Here is a 26221-nt window from a genome sequence, read left to right on the forward strand (position 1 = left end):
ATTCATACTGATAAGGAATGATACACTATTAGAATGCATATTTGATCAGAGCAAACTCTGGTAATAACAATGAATAAAACATAATACACAATTTCAGAAACTGAGTTAGAAAAGTGATGGCACTCATATGACAATAACCATCTTTGTCCCCAGAATGGTTTTACTGATTTAAGTAGCAACCAGGTAGTACAACATTTATCCATGACCATGATTCCAATACAAGGATTACTGAAATTAACAAATGTTAGAAGAGATTGTTAAATAAATTTTCTCTCAAAATCTGTAAGTAGTTTCATCTGAAGTAATTTGCTGGGATAAGCCTTCTGGACAAAATTTAATTAAATAAAGCACCACTTATGGATTAAATCAAAACTTAAATTAACAAAATTAATTATATGGAAAAATCAGCCACATTTTATTCAATTTGTTATAACACAAGGCAAGGGCAATACCAAAGGATTCCACACTTGTCCTCCCTGCTGTCATACATGCAGTAACTTGTGGTTTGATGATGAAAATACATTAAATAGGTACATTTTCAAAAACATTTTAGCTGTCATATGTACTAGTACTAGTATTAGTATTATATGCATGTAATTCTTTTATGGTACACAAAAATTGTTGGACACGTTTTTTGCACTGGGATCATAATTTTTAAAGTAGACATAGAAAAGAAAGGCAGAATAGAAGAGAAAAATATTTCAAGGAAGTTCATTTAAGGTGACTTTGATAGGTAGAAATGAAGAATACTAGGTTCTTAAGAAGCAGGGAGAGGTACTTCAGTCTTCCATACCTCATTCTAGATAGGTCTTTCATCGTCTCTTCTCTAATGTGTGCTGCTCTTCCTTAGTGAATTTCATAGCCACACTAAATCTTAGGTTTTCATTTGTCTTCCCTAGAGATGCTCTGTAGCTGTGCAGGCAATGGTGCAAGCACTGGCGCATGCCAGGAGACAGAGTCCTCTGAATGTACTTATCCATGGATATTACTGACATGAAAGATACGTGGGCTCAGATTGTTCTGCACATTTCTCAGCTGTAGAAGATGCGGCTCTAGAGACAGTGTGTCAGCATGTCCTCTATTTAAAGTTCAGGGTGTCTGTTTAGACTAACAGAAATAGAATTATTTAGGATGGAAAAGACCCTTAAGATCACCAAGACCAGCCATTAACCCAGCACTGCCAAGTCCTCCACTAAACCATGTCCCTAAGAACCATGTCAATTAGTTCACTGCTGTCTGTTCAGGGGATAACATTTCAAAGGCACATCCTTGATTTAAGCCAGTTATTCAGAGACCAGCCATAGGCCAGGCCACACTTGGCTAGTGTGGAAGGGATTTGGGTTCTTCTTCCTATTGGGTCTGAACTTTGCACATAGCTCATAGTTCAGGAACCAAAGCATGAGTCAGGAGCTTAAAACAATTTTGTGGATCTAGGCTTAGTCCATGATTGTACTGCAAAGTGTTATATATTTGAAATGTCATATGGTACAAATACATAATTGCAAATATAAACTATGTCTTTTCATACTACATCTCTGGTAATTCTTCTTACAGGAAAATCAGACATGATAAATTAGTGCTATTACAGAAAGCACCATAAGCATGAAAATCCTGAGTATTTTTTTGTGAATTAATTATCAGTACAAAGGTTAATTCATGCAAAAATACATCTACTAGTCTTAGCATAGATTTCATGTAAACAAGCTCATAGAGTAATTCCAGAAGAATATTAGACATCCCTATATTTGCATTGATTGTGATTATGAATTTGAATCTCCAGGTGAAATACAGTCAGCTAGAGCCAGCTCAACAGATATTCCCCCAAGCTACACAGCTGTCCCTCATACACATGAACAAAAGAGCACATGGTAGAACATACAATACAACAAATATGTTTAGATAAACAGAGAGAAAGCTGGTAACATAATTCACCTTAATAAGAAATGTATACTATTTATGCAGATATATATTTTAAGTGAAAATTCTGGTAAATTCCCTTCACACCCCAAATCCAAACAGCATTAATTCTATTTAAAAGTGTGATCATTTTCACCAAGTCAAAAAAGAGGTATTTGATACCAGAACAGCTTAAAACCAAGTCCTGTTTGAACAGAAGTCTATGGTAACACCATAGTTTCAGTACGATATATCTGCCTTTCAATCAAGTCTTACAGCCCCTTTAAGTAAAGCCTAAGTGATGTTATTGCTATAGTGATTGACAAGGTTGTTAAATTTTGGCACAAATCTAGATTTCTTCTAAATAAAGCAAACAGAATATTGGGAAAATTAACAGAAATAAAGATGCTGGTCTTGACTAAATTTAGCTATTTCAGTTTAATATTTTAAGATTTTTTTTTCTGTAAAGGTGTATGTTAATGTTTTCATGAAAGTCAAGATGATGTAATGATGACCACTGACTATTGTAATTCATGAATTCAGAAATGGTGTCTCACACACCTTTACACATGTTATTAGAGACCAAGGGAGTTGCAGGTCAGTAGGTTAGATATGCATCCCTTTTTTACTCGTATGGCCATGTCCCTGCACAGCACAGAGCTCCAGGCAAGTGCCCTACGTGGCTTGTAGCTTAACAAGCTGCTGATGAGGGAGCAGTCATTTACCAGATACTCTTCCAATGAAGCTGATGGGGTCACCAATAGCAGTAAGGGTCTGAAAGGTCAATTTAACTGTTACTTATTCAAATCTGAATTCTTACTTATGCTAAAAAAACAATGTAGCCTCTCCTTTCAAGTCTAAAAGGTAATTGTAAAATCAGAACCCTGCAGAGAAGAAAACTAGGCAGGGTTATATTTTATTGATATTTATGTAGGATATATTTTGAGTTTATGTCATAACATTATTCCAAAAGTAAAAATCAAAGATGACAGAAAATGCACGAAACAACTCCTTTCTCTCAAGTAAAAGCTTCTAGAATTTGAGAAACATTTATATAGAGTGAAAACAAAAAATCTGAAGCAAAATTCTGCTCTTGTTCCAAGCAACATAGTCTCCTTTACATTTGTGGTAATGTACTAGTGTGACCAGAAAAGACTGAGATTATTATACTCATATAACCAGACTAAAGCCTCAAAAAGTAAGTAAATTCAGACTCACAACTGCTGCTTAATCATTGGCTTGCCCTGTTGTCTCTAGATATTATATCTTATGATTCAGTCAGAAGAAGGTAAATAGTCACATACCTGTGACTGGTATGAGAATCAGTGGAATTTCCAAAAAAGAGTAACTGAATGGCTGCTACATTGCTGAAACAGATTCTCAGAAGCACCTTGACCTGATTTGTATATTTCTTCAGTGGTTAAGAAACACTGAAGTGCTGTGGGTATATCCAGTTCAGACATCACGGAGTAGGAACTTGCTCTTTACTACTTCTCAGACACATTCTTAAAACCTGTCTTCAAAGTTTTACAGTAGTCGAATTGAAGCTTCAGTTTATACTGAACATTATGGGGATGTGGTTAGCTTTCTTCCAAAACTGAAAACTTTAAATATACTCATTTAAAAATGTCAAGACAACTTTCAGACTTGGGTGAAGTAAACAGTAATTGGTTGTATTTGACCAAGGAATTTATAATTGCCATTTATTACATTTATGAATATATCAGAAAGTTACAAATAATGTAATAAAAAAGAAACAAACAATTCCTAAAATGTATTGTGGTCCATTACATGTTCCATATGACAATTTTATTACAGCAGTGGACCAGCATAGCAATTACAAAAAGGAAACATATTACTCATAACTTGTTTTGAGACAGAAAGCAACAATAGACCAAAATGATATTATAGGAACATATTATTCTGTGATATGATGTGACAATAATTATTTTGATGTTACAAAGGAAGAAAAGAAACTACTATAACTTAGAATCTGATTTTTAAAAAAGAAGTGGTAACAAAAAGAAATTCAGCAATGGAAGCATTGCTAATATTTTTTAGTTATTAATGATGGCTGTTTGGTTTTAATAATTAGCAGCGGTATTTTTTTTCTCATTATCAATATTAATGCTCATTAACATATTGCCAAGGATGAGAGAATGCTAAGCTAGCACACATTAGTGCTATATGCTGTACAATCTTATAATGGAATGACAACTCATACTCAAAAGACCTGACAGTAGAAGTGAAATAGAACATGTAAAAACATGGAAGACATGAAAACAATATGGGATGCAGAGGTCTGGATAATCATGTGATTTTTTTCAAATCTTATACACTTTGACATCACATTGATGATGAGGATTCAGGTGAGTATAACACAGTAGCTTTGAGTATGTTTACACATAGCTCTTTTCAATCTGGAGAGAAGGCATAAGGGTCTTTCCTAGTAGATTTGAGATGAGTTGATGGAGAAATTGACTATAAATAAATTTGTTCATTCTTTCCAGTGTTTTTCAGTGAATGAGTAAACATATGTATTATAAGAAACCAAAACAAAGATTGAAAGACAAAAAAAAAAAGAATTTTAAAACCCAGCAGCACAGTGCTTCTACAGATCTACTCAAAAGAGAAAACCACAACACACAGTTATTTAAAAATATATTTTAATTAGCAAGTGCTAATCAAACTTGATTATTTTTATTAAGGAAATTATTCTCTTATTTGCTTTTCATGTGTTTATGTTAATGTTAGAAAATGTAACTAAAATGAAGATTATAATGTAAATAAATTATATAACTACATAACTACAAAACTTAATTAGATTTCAAAGCACACTTACAGAAAATTTGAGACAGCTAAAAGGAGCTGCATTTTTTAACAGATGGTGCTAGATTAGGTCACACAGATATAATTGAGGTCAGAATTTGGCCACTGTAGGAACAGACCCTCTCAGTGAAAGAGGTGAATTTCCTCCTGTGTTTTTCATTAATTACTCAGTGGCATCCAGTCACAGCGTTGTCTGCTGTAGATTCTCTCAGTCCTCCTTGTCTATACAAGCCTTTGTCCAGAACATTCTTTCAATATTACATATTTGAACAAAAATTTTCCTTGTAGGAACATTGATTTGCTTTTAAGTAGCAGAGACAAAGGCTTATTAGCATCACCATTTATCTTAGCTATGTTCTCTTAAGATAACAGTGAGTATTGGGGACAAACAGACAAAGGAGTATTTCCACTGCTGATGTAGGAAGGCTTGATATAAAACAACAGATAATTTTTATGAAAAAACAAAGAATTTTTAAATCCCAAGACTGATTTTAAAATACTTTTTGTGAGAGATGGAACATAAAATGAGCCCATGGATGTAGCAGAATGAACTTGCAGAGTTGTTTTGGATAGACATTGCTCAAATTCTCCTTAGCTTTCAGCATGTAGAAAGAGAGTTTTATTGACCTTGCTCTTGGTTTTATACAGTGTATCTGAAAGTAGTGTTTGCTTTGTTTGTTCACACACTCTATAAAAATACATAAATAGCATTGTATACAGTAAGGCATGGATTCAAGATTGTATTTATTTCTAACAGAAAGTCATTCACATTTGAGTGCTAATCAGAAAGCATGCCACAGAAATCAAACCAACCGAATTTCTGCATGAGCCTCAAAGCATAATGTTATGCTGTTTCAAGTCATACAAAACATTCTCTCCACAGCTGTGCAGGCTCAGCCTGCAGATGAAACCATCAGAGTCAATACTTTTACTTGAATGACACCCATATTAAAGTGGCTTTCTTTCATAACAGTCCATTTTATCTCACTAAAAGAAAACTACATTAGAAAAATATCATTAATGTATCCACTTTATGAATGTGATGGATTATATTTTTCTTTTTACTTATTAATAAATTTATTTCCTGAAAATACTTTGCTCTCTTTCCCTTCAGCTAATATTAATTAGGGTCTGTGTTTTGGCCCATCTCCCTTTCCTAAGAGCTTTACACAGAAATACGTGACAGAAATAAGAACAACAATAACAGAAGTAAATCAGCTAACAGTATTTACCTGAGTAAAGGTTTCTCTAGATTACTTGTAGTTTTGCTTTGGGGAAATGGCTGAAACAAAGGCCATACTATAACTGAAGTAAAACTCAATACTGTACTTTATAATTTTGTGACTTCTGTTATAAAGGATAACACATTTATTTTGTGTCAATCATTTAATTCCAAAGTCTGTGCAACATTTTGTTACAATAAAAATAATATTGCTTCAGGCTTCTTAAACCAGCTTGGATGCACTCACAATTTATATATGCCTACAAACCTCATGTTTTCACACATGAGGTCCCTCAGTACAAACACAAGACCAACAATATTGCTGCTAACAATTGAGTTTGCCCCATTATACATTAAAAAGAAGTAATGAGGATAAGCCAAAAGAGTATTTGGGGAAAAAAAAAAAAGAAAAAAAGAGCAAATTTTATATGCACATAGAAGCAAAAGTCACCTTTTTTCATGTTGCTCAGATACAATAGCTGGTTGACGATCAGCAGCTTCCTTGAACCTAATCAACCCTGAACACAAGCAAGTGAATTGTGCTTACAGCAGGTAAGCCTTCAGACCTGGAAACTGTCAGAGTGCTATGGCAATGGGTCAAATGGCTTTAAACTATTGCTAACTGTTTATCATGAAAAGCTTGAATGGCCAGGGCAGAATTAAGAGGTTACTTATTATACATTTTATGATTTCTGTAAAACAAGGCTTTTCACAAATTTTCTCATAAGCTATTTGGCTGTAATGGTCCCAAAACATGGTGTTCACAGAAACATCTCTGTGCCAAAAGGCACTTTTGTCAAAGACATCCATGTTAGCAGGTAGCACATGAAGATGCTGCAAGTGGATCTCCTGAGTTTAGGGGGACATTGCTCCCACCTGCAGCCCAGCTCCTGCACTCCAGCAACACTGGAAATCTCATTGGCAGGTGGGGGCCCTGCACAAGCAGGCTGGCTGTAACACATACCCAAACTCAATAAAAAAGCTGCATCAAAAGCAGCATGGCCAGCAGATCGAGAGAGTTGATTCTGCCCCTCTAATTTGCTCTGGTGAGATCCAGCTCAAGTGCTGCATCCAGCTCTCTGGGACCCCAACATAGGAAGGAGATTGCCCTGTTAGAGCAAGGCCACATCAGGTTGCTCAGAAGGCTGGAAAACCTCTCCTATGAGGAAAAGCTGAGATAATTGGAGTATTTCTGTGTGGAAAAGGCAGGCCTTCAGGGTGACCTAACTGCAGCTTTCCAGTACCTGAAGGGAATTTACTGAAAAGATGAGGCTAGACTATTTAGAAGTGCACGTAGTGACAAGACAAAGGGAATGGGTTCAAACTGAAACCGAGTAGATTTAGATTACATATTAGAAAGAATTCATTACTGCGAGGGTGGTGAGGGGCTGGAATAGGCTGCTCAGAAAGCTGTGCATGCCTCATTCCTGGAAGGTCAAGATCAGGTTGGGCGAGTCTGAACAATTTGTTCTACTGGAAAATGTCCTTGCCTACAGCACGTGGGTTGGAACCAGGTGATTCTTAAGGTCCCTTCTCACCCAAACCATTCTACGATTTTGTGAAATGCAAATTGTATTTGTGGGCGTGGGCCACGGCCTCAGCTGAAGCTTTACCTTTTCTTCGCCACGGCGCCGTTTCCGCCCGCGGGCAGCGCGCTCACGCCGGGCTGGGCCGGGCCGTGCGCCTGCGCCGCCTGGCTGGAGGCGGCTGAGGGGACCGGGCGGCGATGGCGGCGGGACGCGGCGGGGGCTGGCGGGGGATGGCGGTCGCGCTCTTGTTGCTCGCTGTGCTGACGCCGGCAGGCGCCGCCTCAGCTGCCGCTCTGCCTGTAGTCATCAACACCTGGGCGTTCAGGACGGCCGCAGAGACAGGTGTCCTGGCGGGGGCCCGGGCTGGAGCGGGGCGGGTGGGCCGGTGCTGTGCCGTGCTGCTCGGTTCCTTTCGGGAGCGCCCTCCTGCTGAGGGGCCGCCAGGCAGACCTGGCTATTGGTGCTGCTTAAGGAAAAATGAGTCTCTGGGGCGTGACTGGCTGGTGTGCGGCCAGAAGGAGCGGGCTGTGACCCGGCTGCCAAGCGGCGCTGGGTGCGGAGGGCCCGGGCTCAGAGGCAGCACCGCTGCCGGCGGGGATGTGGCGGGAGGTGCCTTGGAAAGATTTACTCTTCTTCTGGGAAGGACCAAGCCCCGGAGCTTGCCCTTCCTTCACTCTGCTGCCGGGAGCCTGCAAGCAAATGGTTTCACTATTCACTTTGGGAAATAACGCTACAAAAACCCACCAAAACTAAGGAGCGGAGTTAGGAACTGCGGAAAAGCTAGATCAAAGACATACTTTTGCTAATAATGTGGTTTTCATTCTTGTGCAGTGTTTTTTAATGGTGATTTATGGGGTTCTTTGGGATTCCATATTGTCCCCTAAAGAATTAGGTAGTTTCGTTATTTCTTTGAAGCTCTGTTGTTTTGTGATGTGTTATTGACAGTCAAAGCGGGCTTTCCTATAGCAACATACATTAGCTGTGAACAGTAATTTTAAAAGACTTGCAGATTCTTTTATTACAGAAGAGTTGAAAATAACCCCATACGGAATGCTTGCTTGTGAAATAAGTTACAAATAAAGTCAGAAGTGAAATACTCATGAAAATTGCAAGGCCTTTGCTTTGCAACTTCTGAAAGCCTGTGCCAAGCCTACTCACGGCAGTAAAGGCTTTTCTCTGAGTCAGAAAATACTCCTCACACTGAAGTTTGTAGTAGAGGCAAGCATATGTGGAGGTGGATGCATGGTATTAAGTCTTTTTCCTGGTGCAGGCAACTTCATGTAGTTGGCGTGCAGCATCTGTGATCATGAGCCTTCTTGAGGTGGTTTACTTCAGCTAAAAGAGCTGGCCTGTGTGCATGTGCTGCTTCCCCTGTGCTGGGTCTGTCAGGTGATGGAGCACCAGAGCTGGCACAAATAGGAGTAAGCAGGACTGTGATTATCAGTGACAGCAAGCTCAAGCACCTTAAATATCTTGCCTGAGGTCCATCCTTGTGAAATCTTGTATGTGCAATGCCTTCAGGCTCAGTGTACTCAAGTCATGTCATTTGACACATCTGTAATGTCTTAAAAAGCTGCACCATGATCTAGATCCTGAAGAACAAAAGACCAAGGGTTGAACAGGAGAACATGGAGACTTAATTTCTTAAATGTAATTTTCATTTTGCTTTAGTACTTATGTAGTTAGTAATGTAGGTCTATACCTTTTTGTTCTGCAGTTGGAATATATTCTTAATATTCTTAATATTATAGATATGATTATATAGAAAAATATAAATTATATATATTATATTCTTAATATTCTCATGAATATTAAGTTTTTGAGGGTGGCTCTTTTTTTTGGCCTTTTTTTCTTTTTTTGAGTCAAAAATTTTTTTTTTTTCCTTTATTCTCCCAGAGGGCTTTAAACAACTAGTGATAAAGTAATGATTGGTTCTGGGCAGAGAAGGTATTTGATATGGAGAGCTTGTGGTAATTGTTAATAAATAATACCTTAGTCAGAAGAAAAGCTCTGTTTCTCTTTAAGAAACATTAATCAGATATGCAAGAAAAAGAATATTTAGAAAAGTGATGCTTTATGTTCTTTTGGTTCTATTTATATTTTCACTTTATAATTTACAGTTCACTGTTTTTTATCCACTTATGTAGTGCACCACACCTGAGTCATGTCCATCTTTAAGTAGCAGTGAAAAGTGTTTTCCCTAGTGACATTTAATAATTTGTGTTGATTACAGCTTGGAGAGTTTTAGAGTCGGGAGGCTCAGAGCTTGACGCAGTTGAGAGAGGCTGTGGTCAGTGTGAGATCGATCAGTGCGATGGGAGCGTGGGATATGGAGGAAGCCCAGATGAAAGTGGAGAAACAACTCTGGATGCAATGATTATGGATGGGTAAGGAAACTGTATGGAGAAAAGAATGATCCCTGCTGTTATAAATGACTCAGACCCCAAGTGGGAATGAGTTATAAAAGTTTTATAAAAGCAAAAGGGACAGTGCTGGGAGTGTGGCCAAATGCCTGAGGCTTGTCCGCAAAATGGCAGCTCTGCCTTTTATACCCCTGGTGTTGCATCAGTTTGATGCATATTTATTTTGATTTTACATAGTCTCTGTCCATGTCACTGTCCTCGGCGCTGATGCAGTTTCACTGTAGTCCTCAGGGCTATCATTGGATGAAGTTATGCTCCTTTTAAGGTCCTGTCTCAAAGGTTTGGCCAGCAGCAGCCATTCAGTGTAAACTCACAAGTTCACACCGCAACACACAAAACCATCCTCACGAAAACTAACCTCAAAACTAGGCCACTGCTACTGCATCAGCCACTCCACAATGTGTATCACTCTCTCAATATTGACGACATAATATTTAATCAACAGTATAATTAATAATATAATATCAATTCATATAGTACCAGCGAAAGCCAACTTCCATTAACTTGTTTCTCACACCATTTTTGACACACTTGAGGGTTGTTAAAGGATCTTGTTGCTTTGGGGCTGACTATGGGACAAGCTAACTTGGAACAAGGAAAAATAACATACCTGATTGTTGGAAGAGTAGGAAATGACTCTTCACTTTTAATGCATTAATCCAATTCTAGGTATAACAGTTGAAACAGATGGTTTGTAGCATTGTTAGCTTTCCCTTTGCATTCAGTCCATAAAAATTTCACTTTCAGAGAAATTGTCTTCAATAATTTATTTGCTATTTAAACCTGTCCTGATTAAAAAGTAATTGCAAATTCATGTTATGAGCTTATGTAACAAAATAGTTACTCTACTGAAAATATTACTGTGAATGGAAGTATTGTTTCATGGGCAACATATCCATGCCTGTGAAAGGAAGCTATATGTAGGAAGTCTTTCCCTACTAGTGTGCTGATGTCTATCTGTGCCATAGAACAATTAAAGCATTATGTTAAAGGAGCAAGCTTTTTGATTTAGATGAGAACAGATTTTGTCTAGTAAAAAATGTGCAATTATTGTTTTAGTTTTAATAAGTTTTAAATATTCCTTGTTTCCAGCAACACTATGGAAGTTGGGGCTGTTGCGGATCTCAGGCGTGTGAAAAATGCAATTGGTGTAGCACGAAAGGTCATTGAATACACTAAGCATACATTACTAGTGGGAGAGTCAGGTAATTATTCCTTTAACTGTTTCCAAGTCAAATCCTCGTTTTAAAACACCTCCTAATAAAATTGCCATCTTGGTAATATAGTTTTCATCTTGGTAATATTAGTGGAAGAATTCCTTGACAATCAAATCAATCTACTCAAAATAGTTCAAAAGTGTTCATTGTTTCATTCTGTGTCTACGAAATAGGTTTATTTTTAGAAGAAAAAAAATAATTTTATATTTTTTTCCATCAGCTTAACTGCAAATGCTGACTTGTAATCCCAAGGCTTTGCTGATATCGCTGATATCTAAGTTACCAAAGATGATTTATTAAAAGACACTATAGAAACTGTTAGATATAAATGTTGCATTTAAAATGATGAAGTAACTTTTTCCAAGGAATGGCATGATAGGCATTAGAGTTAAATTCTAATATTTTGGTATATATTGAGTGTGATTAATGTATTTCATAGTTTAAAAGTATTAGTGAGAACTTAAATGTAAAAAAGCTCATTAGAGGCTGTACTCCCAGACACAACAAAAGAGCAATAGCAAATTGGAGGCTTAGTTTAGCCTTTTAAATACAGGCTGCTGTTGGTAGAATAGTACCAGTTTCAAAAAGAGATGTTCATTCCCCAGAGGTGTGTGAGTGGTGAGCAAGTTTCTTGGCTTTTAAGAGCCCTGCTCCAAGCCTGTACCTGCTCAGAAAGAAATACGGAGATAAGTGTGGAAAATGACATCTGAGCATTAATGGTGATCCAAGTGCTTTGAAATTGATATGAGACGATGAAATATTCTTGAAGGAATTAGCATGTACCGAAGTAAGTGCAGGAGCAATTTTTTGATGGAGTAAAATGGAACAATTTTGAGAGGTGAGGATACAATTTGACTGAAGGTCTGAACAGAGAAACCTGTAGGTTCTATTTAATGTAAGGCAATTGACCATGGTTATGAGTGGCTTTTTTAAGAGAGATTTCACATGTAGTGCAGAAAAATAAATTGGTCAGGAGTTTAGTAGTGGAGGGAGAAATACTTCTAATACTCATTTGCCCCTCATTGCTAGTTATCATAGTATTTTTAAATTCTAATCAGGAGAATGAGCAGAAAGGATAAGGAAGATGAAGAAACAGAAGGAATAAAGTGCTGATTTAAGTATCATTAAGTGGTATCTTCTGTGAAGATAGCTCTTTGCATAATGGGGGTATATGGACAAGTTTGTTATGCTGAGTTCTTACTGTCAGTGATAGCTTGCTCAGAAGAAAATGTCTACCAGTAGTGGCAAAAGAAAGATATGAAAGCTAAATTTTTAGCTGAGTAAAAATTGGAGGTGATGTTTAATGTTAATGAATTAATGAAAGCACTGGAGAAATTGAGGAAGACTATTTCTTTTGAAGAAATGTATTTTTTGTGGAAATTGGAACTTGGATAAGAGAAACTGTCTTCACCGGGTGAAGATGAATAAAAAGAAAATCCATTTGAACATTCAAACTGGCATGTGAGAGAACAAACAGTTTATTTTCTAAGTAGAAATACTTACATTACAGAAAAAAATAGAACTGTAAAATCTTTCTGTATAAACGTATGTAATTTCTGCAGGTATTTTTTATTCAAGATGCAAAATTAGGAACTATGCTTCCTGGAATAGAAACAATGTTTAAAAAATTGTGAAAGAATTGCTGACAAACATGCAGAAGCACAATTTTATCTTACAAAAAAACAAAAAAAAACCAAAAAAACAAACAAAAAAACCCAAATTCTTCCTGTTTGTTCTGTAAGTGGGAAAATATATATTTCATTTAAGCTGTCAGTTTTCTTTTCCTATGATACCTTACTTGTTTCAGTTTTTAACAAAAACATAGAAAAGCAGTCCAGAAATAATTGAAGGCTTCTCTTAATTTTTGGACTGGATAAGTTTGTTCAGCTGTGTGCTGTGTATTACAGTGACATTATTATCAAGGATTGATAACATAAATTCAAGCCTCTGAACCTAGCAACAGTATCTGCTACTGGGAAATATCAAAGGTATCTACAGCTGAAAGATGAAAGAACAGTTGATCTTTTTTCTTTTCCCTTTGCCTAATGATAAGTCATTCTTAGAAGTGTAGCATTATTTCATTGCTTGTATTGGTATTTCTTTTGCTATATAAATACTATATTTATTTTTAAAACAAGGAAGCCATCACTTTTAAAGCTTCAAGGAGGAAGTGTAACATGATGTGAGCTGGTGGATTGCTTTCTTTAAGTATCAGAGTTTTAATTGCAAATGTTATGCTGTTATTTATGATAAAAACTTGCTTTTTAAGGAAAATATATTTGTATGACTTACTTATTTCTGTGACCCTCACAGCCTAGTCTATTTTTGCTCCACACTCTTAGTTGTGTCCAGTTGATTAACAGAGTTGCATTTGTTTCTCTTTCAATGGGAAAACTTTTATGTTACTACCTGTGAATTGAGAGTTGTCTCCTACAGTTGTACATCACTTTAATGGCTGATACTGCTCCCTGAAGATGGATTCTCATCTCCAAAAAGGATTTAGAATTTGTTGATTTCTAAAAAAAAAACCATAACATGAATGGATTATCATAAAACTGTGAATAAATCAATGTTTCTTTTTTATTTTGTTCTTGCTTTTCAAGCCTCCCTGTTTGCTGTAAGAATGGGGTTCCCATATGAAGATTTAACTACCCAGAAATCCCTTTCACTGTTTTCAGAGTGGCTTAATCAAAGCTGTCAGCCAAACTACTGGAAGGTACAGTGCAGTGATGGCAGTGAAGGGGGGATTTAGGAAGTCAGTAGTGCAGCATTGCCTCTTCCTTTTAGCTTATATTGAAGTTACACTTTACATGTGAAGAAAAAGAAATTTTGCTTGTTAGACAGAAAAAACTTGATGTTACTGAGCACTTGTTAGACTTGGAAGTGTATGTGTCTAGTTATTATTTCTTAGGTCCTGCTGCTTCTGACCTTGCTGCAGCTGTGTTTTGGTGTGAGAGCTATATTTTGGTTTTTAACTGGAACAGGACTTAGCAAAATAAACAAAGCAGTGCATGTATAAATTTCTGAAAGAAAATCTTACAGTAATAATTAAAATCTTTAAATAGTTAGTTGAGAAGCTTTATGCAGACCTATGAATACATCAGGTTAGTGCAGATATCCATGAAATTTACCTGTTGTGGTGAGCTTGGCTTGTTTAAATGGGGATTTTTTTACTTTGGGTGTTACAGATTTTTATGTTGGTACACTGGTTTGGGGTTTTTTTGACCAGTCAGTTGAGCAAAGGAGAGTCTTTAATTTGAACAATGTAACTTTTTTTTACTTTATAATACCAGAAACCAGTCTTTATTCATTAAACAAAACAATCTCTGGGATCTTAGTATAACTCTGTGGTTTAAGTACATCTATTAAGTACATCTATTAAGGATATCTATTTCCTTTATAGTAGATTATAGGTATTGATTGGAGTATTTTTTACTATATCTGTATTGAATATGTCATATTATTCATGCAAATAACAAACTAATTACAGAATGTGGTGCCAGACTCTTCAAAATCCTGTGGCCCCTATAAACGGCGTGCAAAAATAACTTATAAAGAAGAACAGACCAGCTCACAAAGAAGTATTCAGAACCACGATACTATTGGTAAGAACTTTTGGTAACTCTGATGGTGATCTTTTTTTTTTCTCATTCCTCATATTTATTTAAGAAAAGTATTAAGGAAAATATTTCATAAAGGAATTGTTTCCTGTTTATAGTGTTTTCAAGATTCTGTTACTTACTGTGTTAGGATGGAGTGCCTAAAAGTAGGATTTGTTTTGGCTTTTTTTCCAGTTCACTGGTTGCACAGACATTTGCTTCATTTTTTGCCATTAGCTCTTTATCATTGCCCTGCTGCTTTTCCCATGGATACTTTGGCATAATTGCTTGGCCAGCTGTGGATGCTTAGAAAACTGACTAAGTTAAAAATAATTATGCTTATCTTGATTATGGTGTGCTGTCAGACCAACTTAAAAGGCCTTGCAGTGGTAGAAGAAATGAGTATACCAGTAATCCTGTTGCCAACTAAAAGCAGTGTGTGTCACACTCCTTAATCTTGTAAAATAAAGTTTGCTTTCATTTTTTCTTCTTTTTTCTAAATCAGTGAATTTCTCCAGAAACTAACATTAAAACAAATTAGTAGTAGTCCCAGAAACTTCTAAGAGTTTTCTGATGGAGGACTGTTAATTGCTAAGCCTATAAGTTGATTAATGAGCAGATCAGACAAAGGACTAGGGCAGTTACAGATTTATGTCTTTCATATCTTTGTAGTCTTGAAACCTGCACTTTTTGGTTTAGTTTGGATTTTTCTCAGTTTAGCAATCTGGAACTTTTTGTCTGATGGTCTTTACAATACCAAGAATTAAGCTGTTTCAAGTGTGAATCTTTCTTCGTTTCTAGTTCATCTTACTAATAATCAATTAATAGTCTATGGAAGTCAGGCAACCTATCAAATTCTCAAGTTGATAGCTAGCTTACTTGCTGGGGTAATTCGGTAAGTGGTGGAAAACTTAGAAATTGTGGAGTTTGAGGAGAGAGGAATCTGCTAAATACAGTTCAGGAATTGATCGATCATTAAGTAATCCTAAGCTGTTTTGTAGTAAATGATGGAATTTTGTATTACTACTTCAAGTTTTCCCACCCCATTGTTTTACATATGAAATATCTCTGTGAGTAGCACATTTTGAGAGGAGTCTTAATTCAGCATACATCTTGGACATTGGTAAGAGCTGATGCCCTTCCAGTTTTTTTTGCAGAGGCCATTGGGTCTGTGCCTCTATGTTTTTAGCTCCTACTGGTCAGGAAAGAGAAGAAGATGCTGTTTAGAGACTTCACAGAAACAGAATTCAGCTCATGAAATTCTGCTTCCTGGCTCTTTGTACTCGAGTTTTATGCTAGCAGTAATTCATGCCCTCTTCCGCTCTATGGAGGTAAAGTCTTGCTCTTTGGAGAAACAACTGATCCCAAATCTTTCCAAGTGACAATCTAAACTTCTTAAGTATGAGGCAGTGGCTTTCCTTCCAGCACAAAATTAGCAAGGGGTAGACTCATCCATACATTTGGTTGTCCATTGTGTAATTCTAGTTACTTTGGTAGGCAGTATGTCATCTTCTGCCAAGTTTAAGCTCATGCTTCTGACTTGTTTGATTTCCTTCAAGTACTATTTGTAATTTCTGAACTTCATTGTTCTGATGGTATTGGTGCTCAATGTGGTGACACCAGGTACTTGTTCTCTACTGGTTAACAAGGTGTGTATCAGGAGGCAGTGGCTGCATATGCAGCAGCAGCAATATATAGCTCTGAACAGTGTGGCATTCACTATTTCACATTCCTTTTTGAGCACTTGTAATAGATTGTAAAAATCTTCAAATCTCTTTGAAAAGTAAATTGTTTTCCTAAAGAGTACAACTCCTGTATTTCAGGAGATCAGTAATTTGGATAGTCTGGGCATTGTGATTCTGTTTGATAAGTGTAGTACTAACTAAATAAATATGTTAGTAGTGTTTCTGAATATGTTTTTTCCCTGTTGAAAATCTTAGGTATGGTTGTAATTGGTGTGAATGGAACCGTTGCTTCTGGGACATCTACTAATGGTGCAATCCACAAACTTCCAGGGTTAGTATGTCTGATTTTACAAAAAAGCTTTTTTCTCCATCTTGTTTCCCATGTTAAACCTGTCATTTGGGATTAAAACGTTAACCTTTAGATCACAAAACGGCTTTGATTTTTTTTTTTTTTTGTGCACTTGCCATAAATCCTAATATTGAGTGATTCAGTTGAAAGACTACATGTGTTTATTTGAGAGAATGCTTGTTTCTCAGATTGCTTAATTTGCCATATAGAGACACAAACCACTGGCACAGTTGTGAGACAACTTGTAAGGCAAGGCACCAGAGACAAATAAGCATTTTGGAGAGGCGCACAGTCCCCTAAGAAATGTACATAAAATCAGAGCCTCAGGCTTGTGTTTTGTCTTAGAGATACTTTTTCCACACAGTTAGGATTATTGTCTGTCAACCAAGTCAGACAACTTCTGGATTTAGCAACAAGTTATTGAACATATTAATGTCCCCAGCTGCTTACTGTTGCCCACAGGCTAAAGCTCACTGGCTTAACTATAGTCAGTATAATAACAGACAGTTATGCATTGGAGGTGGATTAAGCCTCAGGTCTGTCAGGTTATCACAGATCACTTTCACAGGTAGTTTAAGACAAGACTTTTGACTGCAGTGGATTGACCTCTTTCCCTCTTCTGTTTTCCTGTGGGTTTAATGCTAAGTCAGCTGGAAGCAATAAGGCTAGCAAAGTTTGCGTTTTGTTTTCCACTGTTCACTGCAGACGTGTTGGAGATTCTCCGATAGCTGGAGCGGGATCCTACGCAGATAGTACAGCTGGAGGAGCTGCAGCCACCGGGGATGGTGACATCATGATGCGCTTCTTACCCAGGTTTGTCCTTAGGGTAGACTTTGCTAGATTTCTGCAGCAAAATTTGGACTCAGCAAATGAAGATACTGATTAAAAATATGGTCTGACTTAGTGGCTGCTGAAGTTGGGAGTAAAGGAAGGAGTGAAAGGGGAAAGAACAGTAGCAGAGCCAAGTTCCCATTATGATCTATCTTAAAAGAATAAACTTAAATATCTTGATGACAGATTCCTTAATACTACCAAGCTGTGAGGAAACAGTCAGTGGGTAATATTTCCAACCCGTATGCTTTTTAGCAGAACTGATTACCTTTCTTCTCCAAAGCAATTTGTTGTATGGGAAAGTATCATAAATTGTAGAAAGGATGAGGTGTGGGTCTCAGCTCACATAGGAGGTATCACTGCAGCAATCCTTTGTAATTGCATGTAATTGGAAACTGAAAGAGGTGTTTTAGTGTTGTCACCATGTTTGCATAAACTGTGTAAGATATGGCTCTCTTCATGAGCATCCTTGTGAGTCAGTCTCAGCAGGAATCAATTACGGAAGTCCATGCTGAACATAATGGGCAGTGATGCTTAAAGGATAATATAGAAGTGGCTTTTATATTGCTCAGACAACTTTTCTGAAACTGGTAGCCAAGAAAGTCTGCTAGCTGATGCATATTTACAGATGTTGTCAGTGAATTTCAAACTGTTCTGAGTGAGTTTTTCAAATCCAAGGCAGTTGACAACTTCATAAATGATCTATCTTGCCATACAAAATACCAAGATGAGTAGTAAGTTGATCTCCATTATAAGGTTAGTCAGTAAAAGCTTAGATTGCAGTTAAGCAGCCTGAAGTGTTTGTCTGTAATGCTTAAAATGTTTCATGTTGGCATCAGTGGGTTAACCACCAGACTAGGTGATTCATTGCTGGCTCTTATAGATAAAGATTTTCACTAATTCCATAATAATTAGATATTCCCACATGAAAACAAAGACAAGAATTAACCTCCCAGAAGTGAAGGAAGTGTCAAATAAAGGGCAAAATTGCTAATATTTTCTGTATGCCTTCCTTGATATAGCAACTTCTTGTTGAGTTTTTGATTAGTGAAGAGACCTCTGTGAAATACAGCTTTATATTCAGATAGTTATCTTTAGATAACTTGAACCTATTTGACTGTTAGAATAAATCGAATATAATAGGGAGTCTCAAAATGCAAGAGTCACTCTTCTCTGTGATACTTTGATAACATCTGTAATTAATGCAGTCTGTAGATGCCTTAGTGTAACGAGTTGGTCTTGGTATATGCATCTTTCATCAAAGTGATAAAATGTTTGCTTGTCTGTCATGAGTTATCATTTAATCTTCAGGTTCTAAAAGAAAATGGAAACATAAGTAATTTTTTTTCCACAGGATATTTTGGAAATGCAACTGGTTCATCTCAAGCAATTCCTTTCCATATAAAGGAAATTCATTTTGATTACTCACAGAATATGTGGTTTTTTTAATCACTTTGCAAAAATTTGGAAAGTGGCTCAAACTCTTGATGAAAACATGATACCTTCATATTCTTAAAATAAAAAAAATGTGTCAATTTTGATGTTTTCAGAAACTTAAATTTTTTCTGAAAGATTTTTTTAGTGCTTACTGAACTCAGTAATTTATCAGTAATGTAATATTGAGTTTTCCTCAAAAAGTTATCTTGACATTAACCTTTATCAAAACTAGCAATTACTTCTAGTGTCAAATTCAATTGTGTAATAAAAAATAGAAGCCTCTAAGTCTTCTAAGCCACTGCTCCTTGCAGTTTTTTAACTGATCTTTTGCTTTGCCTCTACTACTGCAAAAGATCAGAGTTCTCTCTTGGCTTGGCCTGCCATAGACTGGTATAGATGTCATCTTGTAGTCCCTTTTAGTCTTGCTTTTAATTGCTTTTTTATGTAAAAGTTGAGTTACAATTGCCAATATTAAGTTGGTCTAAAAGTTATATATCATGTGTTTCCATTATTCAGAGAAACCAAGGTCTCTTCTGTAGTTGTTTAAATTATATAACCTGAGTATAGCTAATTTTCTGGGTATGGGGTTGGGTTTTTTTTAGTTACCAAGCTGTGGAATACATGAGGATGGGAACAGACCCAACAGTAGCCTGTCAGAAAGTTATTTCCAGAATCCAGAAGTACGCTCCAAAGTTCTTTGGTGCTATCGTTTGTGCCAATACAACTGGAAGTTACGGTATGTATTCTCTTTTGCAGACAAAGTTGCTTGACCCTAACTAGGTCACAGATTTACAAAACTGAATGTAGATTTTAAAGAAGTCATGAATTAGTCTTTGAAGACTGCAGTGGTACTGTCCATTCACAGTATGGAATGCTGGTTAGCAGGGCAGCTGTGTCCTAGTGCAGACTGGAGATAATTTAATTTTGCGTTTTGATGTTGTAGGCTTTCACAAAATTTTTTGAAGTCTTAGCAAAACCCAAAAATATTTACAACCTTCATTTGTTTTCCTGGACTGTATATGATTAATTTGAAGGTTTTTAAAACAGATTGCTTTGCCTTCCCTAGATATGGCATAAGGGAGGGAGAATATAAATGTTAAGCACAGCTTCAAAGTGATCTAAGAGTAGTCATTGTGCCAGGCATCTCATTAATGAACTCTTAGATCAGTAGGAAGTACAATTTGCTAATCAGTGTGGATTATTTTGTTAGACTGCCTTGCTTATTCTTTGTTCTCTTACTTCCTATAGTTCTGTGTTTAAGAGATTAGTGTTGAAGGAACTCATTAAATTAATCGGGATTGAAAGAGAGAGAGATTTTCCTGACTTGTGTTACTCTTTTTAATTGTAGTATAAGGGCATTAATTGCACTACAGCAGTCAGTAATACTATATTTTAACTTAAAAATTAAATACTTTCAAGATGTCTTGGGTTAAACAGATTGTAAAAGAATAATCATACCACTGTAGTAGAATTAGTAACTGGATCTTTAGATGATAAAATACAGTGACAGAGACACTAATCCCAAATGTAGCAAATTAGAAACTTCTTTTCTTTTTTTTCCTAGGTGCTGCATGTAATAAAATTCCAGGATTCACTCAGTTTCACTTCATGGTTTCGAACCCTTTGCTAAGTCAACCAACTGAGCAAGTAGTAGACTGCATTTAATTTCTTTTCTCCTATTAGCATCTCAGCTTAGAAGAGGATACTGCCAAGTTCCACCAGTTATTACATCTCAAAATGGTTGTTTCTAGCATTTAATGGCTGTTATGGTCTGCTTGTTTTCCTAAGAACTGAGTAGCCAGAAGTGATGAATAATCATTCAACAGGCCCTTTGCTTTGACAATTAAAAATATATTTGTCAGACATCTGGAGTAATGGGCTGGAAGTGGAACTATGACTCTACACATAAAATTTATGTTGAGAATATTTAATTATCTTTCTAAGATTTAGTCCAGGTTTTTTCTTTTGAAAAGAAAATTGCATGAAAATGCTGACATACAAAGAGGCTTGAGGAGTAGTGGAGACTATTTCAAAGCTTTAATGAAGAGGTAAGAAGTCCTTATGGACTATTTTACCTTGTTCCACAACAGCTGAGAATACATTTGAATAGAGAGTACATTCTAGCATCCCTGGTAGTACAAACCTCCAAGGAATTTTGGTTGACTGACTGGATATGGAGACAATTGGAAATCATCCTGTCACCTGTTTATTGTAGTGGAAGTAAAGTTATGAACCATAATCCCAGTGATTTCCTTGTCAGTAATATGCTGTGCGCTCACCCCATCCGACAGCGCATTAACCTCTGCAAAGGAGCAGTTGAATGCCTAGAGTGTGACAGTTACCTACAGCTCTGGCTTTTGTCACTTTTCTGTGTCTAGAAACACCAGGATTCATTTGTAATAGAACTTTAGCATCATGAGGATTATTCCCCAGGTATTTGAAGATCTGTTTGATCATTCTCTTAAATTGGTGGCTTACTGATCATTTGATGGAATCTTTGCTAAACTTTAGCTAGGAAATTGCAGGAGGGGGGAGTGAATAAAAAGAATGTGTCTTATCACTTTAATTATTCTCTGTCTATTTAAATAAAATCATTGGGTAATAAAAGCACACCTTAATGTATTAGTAAAGTTGTTTAGATTCTTGTGTACTGTGCCTTAAATTGATTGCCGCTTTATGTTTCAAATTGGTATCTTTAAAAGCCGGAAATAAAGCATTCAAACTAGACTGGCTATCTTTAATGGTCTGCTATTGAGCTTCATTCACAAAGTGATTTACTGACTCCTGTCACTGGATCCTCAGAGCATGTTGTAGCAGTATTCACTGCAGGCCACAGAAAGCTTTTTTCAGAGAAACTCCTACTGAATATATCTGTAATAGCTTAAGATTAGTTTCCTACCTGTGCTACCTACAATCCTTCTGCCATGGCTGCTCTATCTTCAGATAATTTGGGCAGTCAAGTGCAAATAGATTAATAAAATCCTAGTGATTTCTACTTTGAAGATTGCATTGTGTCTTATGAATGTAGAAGGTTCAGTACTGGGAGCTGAGTGGTAATGTCTCAAATTGCTGCAGCTGAATCCTCCAGGATTCATTTCTGAAAGAGGTTTGGGAACACCCAAAGCTTGCTTTCTAGAGGGTTTATGTCACTCTGTACTAGCTAGTCTACGCCAGTAAAGGTTATGAGTGCCCTGTAACAGTGTACTTTGAAGTCACTGTTACAGTGCTAACTTCCTATATAGTCAGGTTATCTGTGCTGGTCGACAGCAGCTGAACATGAGCCAGCTGTGCCCAGGTGGCCAAGAAGGCCAGCGGCATCCTGGGCTGTGTCAGCAATAGTGTGGCCAGCAGGAGCTGGCAGGGACTGTCCCTCTGTACTCAGCACTGGTGAGGCCACACTGAGTGCTGTGTCCAGTTCTGGGCCCCTCACAACACAAGGGACATTGAGGGGCTGGAGTGAGTCCAGAGAAAGGACAATGGAGGTGTTGAAGGGTTTAGAGAGTAAATCCTAGGAGCTGCTGAGGGAGTGGGGTTGTTTAGCCTGGAGAAAATGAGGCTCGGGAGAGACCTTATCGCTCTCTACAGCTGCCTGAGAGGAGGGTGTAGCCAGGTGGGAGGCAGCCTATTTACCCAGACTGCCGGTGACAGGACAAGGGGAAGTGGCCTCAAGCTGTGCCAAGGGAAGTTCAGGTTGGATATCAGGAGGAATTTCTTCACTGGAAGGGTAGTCAAGCATAGGAATGGGCTGCCCAGGGAGATGGCGGAGTCACTATCTCTGGAAGCGTTCCATAAAAGACTGGATATGGTTTTGTTGGCATGGTGGTCCTGGAGATCTTTTCCAACCTTACAGATTCTATTATTCTATCAAAATTACTTGTCTCCATGAGACATAGGCACTAATACATGTGGTTTTATAATGTGGGTTGCTTTGTGATGTTGCATTAGTTATAAATAAAAGGGTTAGTTTGTGTAAATTATTTTGATATATCATTAATTTGACAATATATTAAATAATATTAAGATTGTACCATTCTGATGTTATGGATGAAATTCAGAGTTAGAAAAATAATGTGTTTGGTAAATATCTTAAATATTTCTTTAATGGTTGTTAATGGTGTTCTGTTACGCTTAGCAGACACACAAATTCTTTTAGGAAAGATAAATATCAAGTACAGACTCTTGTCAAATGTTAGCAAAAACTATGACAATTTCTTCTGGGATTGCAAAAAAGTATTTTACTGTTTTCCATTTCAGCTTTGACTATCCAACTTTTACAACAGAATATGAGGATTTGTGATTTAATGGTTCAGTTGAATGCATCTGCCTATAAAGCTGTGAGGCTTTTTAAAGTTCATTAGCTTCTTTTTAGCCATTTTTTTTCTGTTTCCAAAGACAGAAAAAGAATCTTTGCCCAACAGTCTGACTAAAAGTGAACTGTGCTCTATTTTTGCATGTCATCAAATTGTTCCTTAATAAAGCAATCTGTGTGTACCCTGGCAATGTTTCCTATGCACTTGCTGAAGAAAGCTTTCCTGTGTTTTCACCATTTGTAGGTTACCACTGAAACATGTTCTTTCAGTAGTAACTGCCTCAGTCAGGAATAATTTAGAGAATTCAAGATTGATTTTTAGAAGGAATGTACAGTACTATATACACCAACATGAATCTATCAGCATTTGTTTTTTGAGTTTAGTTTATCATGTGACTATTGTAACCCATTAACAGTGCTGTTCATTCTTGTTTTGAAACATATGCAGGATTTCTGTGCTATTACCTATAGTCTGTGTGCATGAAGAAACATCAGTTATACATTTAAATTTACTCCAGCTCTAATATACAGCAGGTATTTTATATATCAAGCACTGAAGTGTGTTTTCATTGGAGGGTCTGTTCATTCCTCTGCATAAATGCCATTAAATTTACAGCAAAAACTGAAATGTTCATGAAGCAGAAATGACTGAATCTCAGGATTTTGTGGCTAATATTGTTATTGTTTAAGCTATTGAGTCAGAAGCAAACATTTATGTTTGTGCATTTAACAACCTTAGCTGTGTTTTCATTTTCTTTTTTCCCCTAACAGTTGAAATCAATGTAAGTAAATACAGCTGCTGGTACATTGCTGTCTTGGTGTGATTAGCTCCTACCTTTACAGTGACCTTTGCATACTTGCCAGGCAGACTCTGAAGTACATTTTGATTCTAATTCTGTTTGTTGCTAGGTTATGATTGTGATTGCTGGTGCTGGGTAATTGTATAGAAAGCAGCGGACTTCGCCACTTGAATGTAGTTGGAATGTTGGGTTGCAGTTTATATTTCTAGTTTCTAAAAATTTGTCATTTAAATGTCTGAAAAAATAAGAAATTCAATTTAGAAATTCAAGGCAGATTAGAAATTCAATTGAATTATTCAGTTCAATTCACTGGGTTTCAGAGAAATCCTGTGGCCTTGTGGTTTTTTGAGTATTCTTATGGACAGATGGGAATACCCAAATTTGTTATTTTTCCAATACAAGTATAGAAATATTGTTATAGACCTAACCCTCCCAAACAGGAGAAAGGCTTTTTCTTCTATAATCAGAAGAATCACAGTAGTATTTTCTGTGTATGTTCTGTCAGTAATGGTACTTTTTATTTTCTTCAAATCTGTAATCTGTCAGTTTATAAATGTTTTCTTTTTATCAATTTTGCTTTCTTTGCTGTCAGCTTTTTTGACACAATCTGGCTACACCCATCTAGGTTCAGCTGTTGCTTAATTTTCTTCTTGACGTGTACTTCATGCATGACACAGACTGTGTTGTAGTATAATTTTATCATGTAGTATTTGTCAGGGAGGATTCAGTTCTATATGATATGACCTTTTAAAGGTGCCATAATTGCTGAAGCAGTGGATTACAATATTGCAGCAGTACAGGTTTAGATTGTACTTAGCGAGATCATGAATGTGTATTGTTCATAAGTAGATGCTTGATGGCATATGTGGTTATTTATTAAATACAGGGAGACAGGCTTTTTGAAAATAAAAACGGTTATGCTGCTAGCTTAATGCTGCTCCTGGATAGACATTGTTACAAGAAAAAAATCCAAGACAAATTATCATGGATCATCTGTGAGATTTGTGTTTGGGTTGGCAGGCTAATACATACAGAAGTACAAAGAAACTGAAACTTCACATAAATTAATGTTTTTATCAGCAGCATTTTTCCTGAGCATTGGGTTGCAATGCAGAACTGACAGTTTCCTACTTTCCTTGTGTAATCATTTCTGTAGCTATGTGGGGTTTTTTTTCTGAAGTATTCACAGTAATAGATGTAGCAAAATATTATGGTTTAAAAGGGTGGATGTAAAAGATATTATAAACAAGTTTAATTCAGATGCAGTCAAGTGTGCTTTGCTAATCTGGCTGTTACTAAAGACTAATTTGTATGTTATAGAGTAGAAAATAAATTACATTGGAGTATCTTCAGTGTTAATGAACTGTAGCTATTGACATTCCATCTGTACCCATTCTTAAAAATCTGCCAACATGAAAAGTCCTGTGATCTCACTTCTCAGCTAAAGTTATGACAGCTTCTGTTAGTGCTTAGTGAAAGTGCTAGCCCCAAAAACGGATCTTTAGGGGTAACATCACTTTGCTGCTTGAGCTTAAGGGTGTTACCAGCCTTTAACTGATTCCTGCAGTGCTACTTCTCCCTGCCTGCTGTGTCTCTTTGCTGGAGGTTACTGTTCCTGTACCAGGACTGGCAGACTGGTGCATGCTTCATTCCAGATCCAACAGTTTAGCCTCTCTGACCTCCCTCTGCACTTGGAACTGGGAAGAGCAGTTGCCTGCACCCCATTCCATGTGCTCTGCTGGGGGGTTCATAACTTCCCATCTAAGAGCTGCAAGAAAAGGCTGCAGGGCTTGCTGAGGGAGCATGCATCAGGTATGTATATCATACCATCATCATTGCTGTAAGCATGTCAGCTCCAGGAATCATAGTTACAGCAGTGCTAACAATATCCACCAAAAGCAACTGTACTGGACCAGGAACAATTAAGTGTTAATAACAAATAACAAATAACAATTAATAATGAAAGGCTGAAGACAAGGTTGTATTTTGTCTATCTAAAGGATGATTTCAGCTGAAGATAGAATCTTTTGCTCAAAAGGGGTGTTACTACCCACATCCTGAAGTATGTGTTCTCTCTTCAATTAAGGTTCTGGTA

At 36.9% G+C, this 26221-nt stretch overlaps 1 protein-coding gene and 1 long non-coding RNA gene across 6 annotated transcripts in view; one reads left to right on the forward strand and one right to left on the reverse strand.

Annotated features, from left to right (window-relative positions):
- Positions 1-7615, reverse strand: part of LOC111928376 (uncharacterized) — a 119687-nt gene extending 112072 nt beyond the window's left edge. For 2 of the 5 annotated variants that reach the window (XR_015287583.1, XR_015287587.1), the window contains exon 1: positions 7561-7615. This is a non-coding gene — a long non-coding RNA (uncharacterized LOC111928376). The remainder of the gene's footprint in view (positions 1-7560) is intronic. The other 3 variants (XR_015287586.1, XR_015287585.1, XR_015287584.1) reach the window with 2 other exon arrangements.
- AGA (aspartylglucosaminidase) lies at positions 7612-21744 on the forward strand. The gene is made up of 9 exons (XM_023925008.2): positions 7612-7818; positions 9710-9863; positions 10992-11104; positions 13720-13832; positions 14607-14721; positions 16656-16731; positions 17455-17562; positions 19620-19753; positions 20582-21744. Exons 1-9 carry the CDS (start codon positions 7674-7676, stop codon positions 20680-20682), a joined length of 1059 nt encoding a protein of 352 aa, XP_023780776.2. The 5' UTR covers positions 7612-7673; the 3' UTR covers positions 20683-21744.
- The last annotated feature ends 4477 nt before the right edge of the window (positions 21745-26221 follow it).

Source organism: Cyanistes caeruleus, chromosome 5, assembly GCF_971803275.1.
Source record: "Cyanistes caeruleus chromosome 5, bCyaCae1.hap1.1, whole genome shotgun sequence".
NCBI classification, from domain to species: Eukaryota; Metazoa; Chordata; class Aves; order Passeriformes; family Paridae; genus Cyanistes; species Cyanistes caeruleus.